Here is a 9,341-nt window from a genome sequence, read left to right as displayed (position 1 = left end):
CAGCTAAAGCACTTCAAAATCATAATGATTAAAAAGAAAAAATAAAACAGAAAAAAGCTTGCAGCCCAGGAATTAATAAACTGGTATAAAGGGAGAATCCACTGGAGCATTATTGTAATTGAGGAAAGCAACCAAAAAGAAAAAAAGCAACCTCAAATGTGGAAAAAATGAGCTATGTATGAACACCCTTAGTTTTCATTTTATTTTTTTTTTTTTTGGTTTTGGTTTCCTTTTGCAGTTCACAAGCTTTATGGTGCAGATTAGACTTGGCCAGGATCTGGGGGCTGAACGTCAGCTGACAAGAGCATAGCCACCACAAGCCATTTCTTTTCCAGCTACGTGTCTCCCAGGCCACCGCCTGGCATCACCGGCCAGGAAGTTTCCATCCTCTCCAGGAGTCACAGAGCTGCAGAAGCAGGGCTGCCGGGGGAGAGGAGGAGGAGGAAGGTCCACTTCCTCATGGGCCTGTCTGCCCAGTCACACCAAGGTGTGTTTTTGGCCCCAAAACAAGGACATGCTTTGTCAGGAGCAGGTCTCACCCTTGGCAGGCTCAGAGCCCATAACACAAAAGAGGTTGGGGGGGGACTTTTAAGGGAGGCTTTGGGATTTTGGTTTTTCTTCTTTTTGTAAGAGCAGGGATACAACCTTAATCAAAAACATGAGCTTCATATCCCATGGGAGGTATTATGCCAAGCAACTTTTAAGAACTTTTTACCATCTATCAGCTCAAAATCCTTTTTTTTTTTTTTTAATAAAGTGCCTAAATACACATTTACACAGATCATAGTGGTTCCAAAGAATCCTTTACAGTTGGTTTTTTTTATATATAGGTATATATATAAGTATATATATATATAATGTGCGTTTTCTTCAAATTGGCTAAATGTGTTTACATAAGACACCAATCTTGACTATAGGTAGAAGTTTTAAAGCGTAATATTGACTCAATGAATTTGTTTATCATGCAAGTCTTATCTAATATTACATTGACCTGTAATATGGAACACAATGTAGTGGGTGTGCTCATTAAACACTTCATAAAAAATCACTGTGCATGTGCAGTTCTGATCTTCAAATAGTAATAATGACCATTTCTTAAAAAAAAAAAAAAAGAAAAAAAAAAAAAGTCTTCCAAAAAAGATCTACTCTGCATTCAATTGTAGTCTGAACATTATCACAGTAAGAACAGTTGACTAAAAAGCACCCAAAATTCTTCAAATTATAGTCGGCTGAATAGATTTTTCCTCCTCCTCCTCTGCCGATGCTGAAAGTGTTTATTAGTCCATCCCCAGGAAAGGACAACCTCACCACCCTCTTGCTCAGGAACAGCCACTTATAACCAAGTTATAAACACCTCAACAGAAAGGCCCGTACAGCTGCAGCATTGCCAACATACTATAAACAGCACAAAAACATCACTATAAGACTCGAACTATTTCTAGTAACCAATGATTTATTGATTTTAGAAGTCTGCTTGGTGATGCAGAAGCGTGATCAAAAGAAGTGGCTTTACAAAAGAGTTCTCCAAAGTAGCTTAAAAGGCAGGGCCAGGGCCATTATGTGCAGCCCTAATTGCTTTCATTTCAACCAGTTTATATTTTCATTTTCAAAGAATAGCAGTAGGTTTGTTTCAAGCACACGTAATAAGGAAATTACAGGTTTCCTCCACCCACATTTGGGCCGTCACTGATATGTCCGCGGGCAATCTGGCAGAGCCTCAGTCACCGCTGTCACTGTACCACACCGTACCTGCCACTACTTGGAAATACCGGGTCAGCGATAGTAACAATAGCAACAGCACTCGAGGTGACTGATAAGCAAACTCAAAGTCCACCTGCACTATCTGAAAATTAAAATAAAAAATAATAAAAAAAAAAAAAATTAAATCAGCCTCTCCCCCACCTCCCCAGCTTCATCCAAAGACACAAAAGCCCCAGAAGTGACACTCAAGACCTTCACACATGACAGTGCTACGCTGGCACCTTCGCCAATGGTGTAACTGAAGTTCATTATAAAAACTCCACGTTTTGGTATGCAATTGGAGAATAAAGGCAGTTTTGTACTCTTACAACTGATCACGTGGACTGCGGTCAACTTTGCCTTGAAAAAAAAACCAAACCAAAACAAAAAAGAAACAAAACCACACCACCAAACCAAAAACAAACCAACCCAGAAATCCTTAGCTCAACAGCGCCGCTCAGACACCTCTCCACACCCTACTCCGGAGGCAACTTCCCTTGAGAAACACGAAGGAATTTGGGACTGGATGTGGCGGCTCTGCCATCGCAACCGGAGCCGCCGCGGCGCAGTTCTGGGAGAAAGCCCTCCTGCTCCCTAAGCTCGCCTGGCCGGCGGGGTGGCTAAGAGCATCCCCATCTCGGCTAGCCACTCTTCTCCCCATCTGCCTCAGACCAAGCTGCATGCGACCAGCTCTACAGGACAGGGGCCAGCAATAAGGAATCACAGACAGTAAGGCAATCTTTACAATGTCAGAAAGTGTATTTGGCATTAAAAAAAAAAAAAAAAGAGGAAAAAAAAAAGAAAAAGAAAATAAAAAGAAACAAGTGCATACAAATACAGCTAGAAGCATTTCTGGTTTGCCAAGTGCTCTAAAAAAAGCAGCGCAACTCACAGCCTACATTGAACAGTAACTGTCACCAGGGAAGCACAACAAATAGTTGCTATAACAAAAGGGCAAAAGGAAAAAAAAAAAAAAGGAAAGAAAAAAAAAACAAAACAAAAAAAAGGATAATTAGAAGAAATGCCTTTATAATAAGTACATACCTTTTGTCTTCAAAAAATATAGAAACACAATGTATTCAAAAAAATCAAAATTATACAGCCATGTTTATGAAGTCTACATTTCCCTTGTCTTGGAGATATATATATATTTATATATATATTTATAGATATATACAGAATTCGAGCAGTTCAAGGTGACGTCGGGCAGCGACAGCGGGCAAGTCACGAGTCCCTCTCCTTTTTCACTTTCACATCTCCGGCCAGGATGGTGGCGATCTCCCCCTGCATGAAGGCCCATGGCACGTTGGAGCCGACCAGGGGGCACTTCTCCCCGCTGGGACAATACACCTCCCCGCTGGCGCCCTGCTGCTTGATGCTCTGCCGGGAGCAGGGGAAGCAGAACTTGTGGGACGGGACGGAGGGGCACTGCACGAAGTGGGTGTCCTCCAGGCGCTCGTGGCAGAGGGTACAACACAACGGGACGCTGGCGGCGAGGGACGAGTCCGGCAGGCTGGCGGGGTGGACGGGCTCCAGCCCGCCCGCCGCGTTGGCCCCCTGGCCCGGCACCTCCCTGCCGGGGCCCAGCCTTCTTTGGTTCATGGCGGAGGGCGAGGGGGGGCTGCTGCTGTTCCTCCGCGTGGTGGAGTGGACCTGGTTGGCGTCTTTGGAGGCGTGGTTGCCCCCGGCATTGTCCGCCACCAAAATGAGGGCGGCCATGGGGGACTGGCCGTTCTGGGCCGCCTCGGGCGGCGTGGTCCGGTTGGAGTGGGGCGAGGCGGTGGGCGGCGGGGGCGACATGAAGGGGGTGGCCGTCAGTGGCAGCTTCATCCCTTCCGACGAGGTGGGCAGCCAGGGCTGCACCTCCCCGTTGATCTTCGGGGGTCCCGCCTCGCCCTCCGGCTCGGGGGAAGGTTTCCTCTTCCGGGCGGCCCGGGCCCCTGCAAGGATACAGGGAGGAAAGGAAGGAGAAGGGTGAGAAAGCAGCGCAGTGGCAACGCACTGCCGAGCACGCGGGCTGCAGCCGTGCAGCCACACAAGCGGGGAGCCGCGGCCGCTCCCTGACCACCCCGCGGCCACCCAGGCCGTCGGGCAGAAGCCGCCCGGCATCCTCCGTCCTGCACGCCAGAACCGCCCCCCCTCGCCCGGTCCTACTCTCCCCAGCCCAGCCCGCCACCCCGCGGTCCCCGCCGCCTCACCTGGCTTGGCCACGGCACCGTTGGTCTCGTAGCCCAGCAGCCTGCCGCCCGCCATGCCTGGCTCCTTCTTGAACTTGCTGTCGAAGGGGGGTACGGCGTGGCCGCCGTGCTGGTGCAGGGCCAGCAACGTGTCCCGCACCGTCTTGGGCTTGGCCAGCCATTCCTCGCCGCCCGCTCGGCCCTTGCCCTCGGCGGCCAGCTCCGCAGCCGCCGCCGCTGGCAGGCTCTCTGCCGATCCCCGCTTCTCCTTGGCGCCGCTGTCGTGCTCCCCCGCCGCGCTGCCGCCGCCGCCCGACGAGGATGAGGAGGAGGAAACGGAGCCAGGGCGCTTGTGCCCCAGCTCGCCGGGCTGCCCTGCCGCCTGCCCCGCCGCTTGCGCCGCCGCCGTCGGCTGCTGGGGGACGGGCACGGCCATCGGGGCGGGAGCGGCGGAGATGGCGGCCAGCGAGGCGGCGGCAGCTGCGGCGGCGCGGCTGCCCAGGCCGCTGATGGCGGCGGGGAGTCCGGCGCCGTTCACCAATGGCACCAGGGTGGGCGGCACGGCGTGCGTCCGCCGCGGGTTGGGGCTCTGCCGGTTGAGCTCGGGCGGCTCTTCGGGCTTGGGGAAGCCGTTGGGCACCAAGATGCCGTTCACCTGCCGGCCGCCGCCGTACTCGGCACCCAGGCGGGGCGGCGGCCGCTCCGCCGCCAGCGAGTAGCGCTCCAGGGGCTGCGGCGGGGGCCGCGCCGCCGCCTCCGCCGCCGCGGGGTGGCCGAGCTGCTGCTGCTGCGCCAGGAGCTCCTTGGCGGAGAGCGGCGGCTGCTTGGAGTGGGGCGGCGGCGGGGCCCGGCCCTCGGAGAAGCAGCCGTGCGCCCGCTTCAGCTGCCGCGCCGTGTCGATGACGAACTCCACGCGGTCGGCGCCCTCGTAGTTAACGCAGCCCCGGCAGACGGGCTCGGTGAAGTCCCAGATCATGGCCCAAGGCATGCGGGGCAGGTCGCACAAGTAGCACGACTGCCTGCGGGAAGCAGCCGCCACCGCCGCCGACGACATGTCCCGTTCCCGGGGCAGCGGCGAGCGCCCCCCGCTCCGGCTCCGGCCGACGCCTCCTCCGCCCCTCGCCACCGGAGTCCCGACGGGGAGGCTCGGCCGCCGCGGCCGCCGCGGGACCGTCCGCCGGGCCCCCTCCCCCTCGCCTTCCTCTTCCGTGCGCTGAAGCGGGGCGCTGCGGGCGCCCCAGCGGGCAGGGCTGCTGCGGGGGACGCCGCTCCCCTCGCCGTCTCCGCCGGCGGCGCTCACAGGGCGGCGGGGACGCGCATCTCCGCGGCGCGGCTGGCGCAGGGCTGCGTCCGCTGCCGCCCGCACGGCTCCCCCGCTCGCTGGCTACTACGGGGCGGCGGGGGCCGGCGCGGCGCTGCGGGGCGGGCGGGGCGGGGACTGCCGCGGGGGCCGGAGCCGGGGCTGGCGGCGGCGCCGTGCCGGGCTGCAGCCGCCACCGCCGCCTCTGCGCGCCGCCGCCTCGATTCTTCGACAGTGCCGGCCGCGCCTGCGCGATGGGCGCCTCCGCCCCGCCGCCGCGATCCCGAACCCGGCCCCAGTCCGCGCCCCCCGGCAGCGCCACCGGGGGTTCCTCCCGCCGCCGGGGGGCCGCGGCGCCCCCGCCCCGTCTCGCCTTCGGGGGGGGGGGGGGGGTGCTGTGAGAGCGGAGAGGGTCAAGGCGAGGGGTGTGCTGCGGCTCCCCCTTCTGCCATTATTTTTGTTATTGTTTTTATTGCTGCTTCCTGCACCGCCGAGGGGCTTTGCCGAAACCGGCCACCCGCAGACCCAGAGATGCGCGGGGCGCCTCTCGCACTGCGGGGCTCGCTGTGTGTCTGCCCCCCGCCCCGCTCGGCTGGTGACCTTGGGCACCGCACGGCGCCCCGGCCGCGCCCCCAGGCTGCGAGTCCCCCCCCATGCCCCTCGGGGCCGGGCCGGGCCGGGCCACCTCCGGGCAGGAGCCGGCACCCGCCCGCCGCTGCCTGGCTTTGTTCTCCCCGCCGGGGCAGGAGGGACCATTATAAATAAATACAACGATTACCCGTCTTTTTAACTGTTTCCATTGTGCACAGGAAATAGTACGTTCTAGATTTCCTGTCCTTTTCAACCACAGAACAGCGGCTCTCAAATGCAGATTAGCAAAATTCACACAAAGTATGCACACGCCGCCTCCTCCCCGAAAAAGAAAAACCTGCAGACATGTTTCCCCGTCCCCCTTCCACGCTACCAATCGCTTATCTGCCGCCTGCATCCCCACGGAAACACATGGCGCAGGGAAGGCAGGGAGGAAAAGAAGGTGTTTGCTCTTCCCGTTTGTCTCGGGAGGTGAAGCTACCTCTCACCGAGCGCACCCCGGCAACTATGGCCGGCTGCAAGCCTCCGCCCGGCCAGGATAAACACAGCAAAGACTGCACCCCCGACCGCCGCGCTCGGGCTGCCCTTCCCACTGCGTTATGTAGGTTACGGGGGGAGGGAGGGAGGGCGGGCAGGAGGCGGGGGCCGGCCGGAGCCGGGGAAGCTCTGACGTCCGCGGGCGCTGGCGGGAGGTGGCTCCCCAGGGCTGGCAGCCGCCCGATGGGGCGGACGGGGCGCTGCGCGGCCCGGCCCCGCGGGGAGCACCGCGTCCCTGCTGCCGCGCGCGGTCCGGCGCGGGGCTGCGGTGCCCCGCACGGCCCCGCGCTCCCGCCGCCGCCCGCCGGGACGGGGGCTGCATGGTGAGGCCGCCGGTGCACCCCGGCGGGGAAGGCTTTGCCTTGCCCCGCCGTCCTCCCCGTCTTGGCAGTGGCTCCCAGCACCGGCCCCCGTGCCAGGAGGGGGGGACTTTGCAACCGCACGCCCGGCTGAGCGCCCTGGAGGCGCCGGGCTCTTGACAAGCAAAACAAAAGCTCGGCCCGACCCCCGACCCAGCCACGCACGTCGGGTCAGCGGCCACGGTTGCTGACCTCGGAGCTCTCACGGCTCTGCAGCAGCCGGTCGGGGCAGGAGGAAGGCGAAGGGGACAGCTCGGCCGCGGCGCGGCCCCGACGTGTCCCCGGGTAGCCAAGGGTTAACCTCGGCTCGCTTTTCCCGAGCAGCCCTCCTTTCACATTGCATCAAAGTCCTTTAAAGCTGTTTCTCTTCCCTCCTCCCCTCCCCGGCTAGAAAGACGCTTTATCCATGCATGCTAAGTAAACAGATCTTTGTTTTCGTCTTCCACCCACTGCCCTCTTTCTCCAGCCCGGAGCTGGAGCCTCGCCAAGCCGGCTGCAGCGATTGCTGCCTGCACACACACACGCTCACACACACACATACAGGGGGAAGAAACCGGGTTTCTCGGGTGAGGCAATGCGCCTGCAGTTGGCAGGGACAAGGCAGGAATTGTAATTGCAGTTCATCATGTGATGGCTTATGAAAGAGGAAGTTTGGATGTTTTAGTCACGTACTCCTTTGGCCTCTTGCTTTAGCCTCCAGGTTCTCCGAAGGAAAAAATTACATATATTTATATATACTGGTGGAAAGCCAAGAAACTCTGTGTTTGCACATTTCAGATCATGAGCTGAGCTGGAGTGCTAGCTGAGGGAGGCTGCAGGGGAAGAAGAAAGCAAAGCTTTCAGCTGTGGCAGGCTTTTAACTGCAGGACAGAAAATGTGATCTGTATTTATTTTCGTTTATTTCTCATGAAAACTAGCTGCTTGGAAAAGTCGAGATGAGCTGTCTTCTGGCTTTGCCGCATTTGCTGCCTTTGAATTTGTTCTGGTGGAAAAGGCAAAACCCCCATACATTTTACTGAGCTCTGTGTCAAAAAGCTGATAAAAATAATAGTGGCAGTGCTACATAGGAAATGTGGTTTATGTATCAAATCACAAAAAAAAAGTGCTCAAAGCTGCTGACTGTTACAGCAGTAACTCCACAGGAGTTGAATAGATAATGCATTTGTTTCTTGTTCCTTTTTTTCTGAAACAGAAACCATCCCTTTGTTTCTGATCTCTGCAGAATGCCCCTTGCTATGACATGCCAATGCTATACAGATAGGAGTAGCGAGTGGAGGAGGGCCACCCGATGGGGCATGGGGGCAAGTGCAGGTCTGCAGGTCTGGGTGATGAGGAGCACCATGGTGTCATGGATGGGGGCCCAGCGCAGTGTGGGAGGCCTTTGCCTTTTCCTGGTTGTGCCCAGTGTCAGAGTTGAGGGAAGAAAGGGGAGAGGAGACGTTGGAGTGTGACAGCTGTTCAAGGTGATCCCCTCACATCGATGCCATGGTGAAACCCTTCTCACTCTGTGTTTTATAGCTCTTTTCAATGAACCACACTGAGATCTTGCTGTGTTTTTCCTATCTTCCCTCCCTTGAGGGTCCTATTTTCCTCCCCATTTTTCCTCTACACTGGTGGCAGCCATTGCACACAGCCCCTTGTCCCAGAGCTGTGCCCCCAGGCTGTGCTTCACACACATACCCTTCCTCTGTGGGGCCTGCCCTTCCTTCTGTGTCCAAACCAGTGCTCCTCACCTGCTCCCTGCCCTCAGCATTCCTCTTTCTCTCCGGATTGAGAGCTGCTCCACATCCTCCTGCAGGTAGGCACTGCTTCCTCCTTGGGTCTTATTTGCATCCTGCTGAGGCAGAAGTCCTGCAGGGTACTAGCAAAATGGCCAGAGCTAAGATGGGAAAGGTGATTATGCTGGAGGGTGCTACCACCTCTCCTTTGATCTGTAACAAATCATGGAGGCTGCTTTCCCAGAACTGAGAGGGGAGAGGCTGGGAACAGTCCTTGAAGGTCTGAATTTGGTCAGATGCAGGTGATTTTGGGCCAGTAAGCCCACGACAGCAGTGTCATTGTGGCTGAAAGCAATACTCGCCAGCTCACCTTGCAGAAACCTGACAGCAGATTACAGCCTCTGCCAGTGCACAGCCGGGTGTTCAGTCGTTACTTACATAGTATAATGCTTGTAGAGTCTGTGCGGAGAGGAGGGCTCAGGTGGGAGCAGAGGGGCCTTGCCTCTACTCCAGGCACCTCCTGACTTTATGGCATCTCTGCCATTTTCATCCCTATGGGAGATGGCAGGTCGCTCCAGTGGATTTTCCAGGAAGCTGAATGAACCCAGGTTTCAGTGGGCTTCTTGCCTAGATGGGGATTAGGTGATTTTTGTCAACAGTTCAAAAGCCCCTAAAGCGACTGCTGGATCGTGCTTGTAGACAGCTGCCCATGTTTGCCTGTAAGAGTGAGCTACTGGTAGCCACTTTAGAAACACTGTAACTATTGACTGTAATTTTGAATTATCATAATTTTGAAAGTGAATCTGCCTGCACACATTTTAGGTATGAGTTTGACATGTACAATTCGAAGACCAGTTCAGGTGCTGTCCTGTTCTCGTGTTGATGCTGGTCCCAAAGCCAGACTCATGGCACACTAGAA

At 56.7% G+C, this 9,341-nt stretch overlaps 1 protein-coding gene across 1 annotated transcript; it reads right to left on the bottom strand.

The window, feature by feature from the left end:
• Positions 1-1,433: 1,433 nt before the first annotated feature.
• On the bottom strand, positions 1,434-5,320 carry IRF2BP2 (interferon regulatory factor 2 binding protein 2). The gene is made up of 2 exons (XM_065680252.1): positions 3,939-5,320; positions 1,434-3,680 (listed from the first exon to the last, which is right to left on the bottom strand). Exons 1-2 carry the CDS (start codon positions 4,969-4,971, stop codon positions 2,965-2,967), a joined length of 1,749 nt encoding a protein of 582 aa, XP_065536324.1. The 5' UTR covers positions 4,972-5,320; the 3' UTR covers positions 1,434-2,964.
• Between the last annotated feature and the right edge of the window lie 4,021 nt (positions 5,321-9,341).

The sequence above is a fragment of the Lathamus discolor genome, chromosome 5 (genome assembly GCF_037157495.1).
Source record: "Lathamus discolor isolate bLatDis1 chromosome 5, bLatDis1.hap1, whole genome shotgun sequence".
NCBI classification, from domain to species: Eukaryota; Metazoa; Chordata; class Aves; order Psittaciformes; family Psittacidae; genus Lathamus; species Lathamus discolor.
Note: the sequence above shows the minus strand (reverse complement) of the source record. Positions and strands in the feature narration are given on the sequence as shown.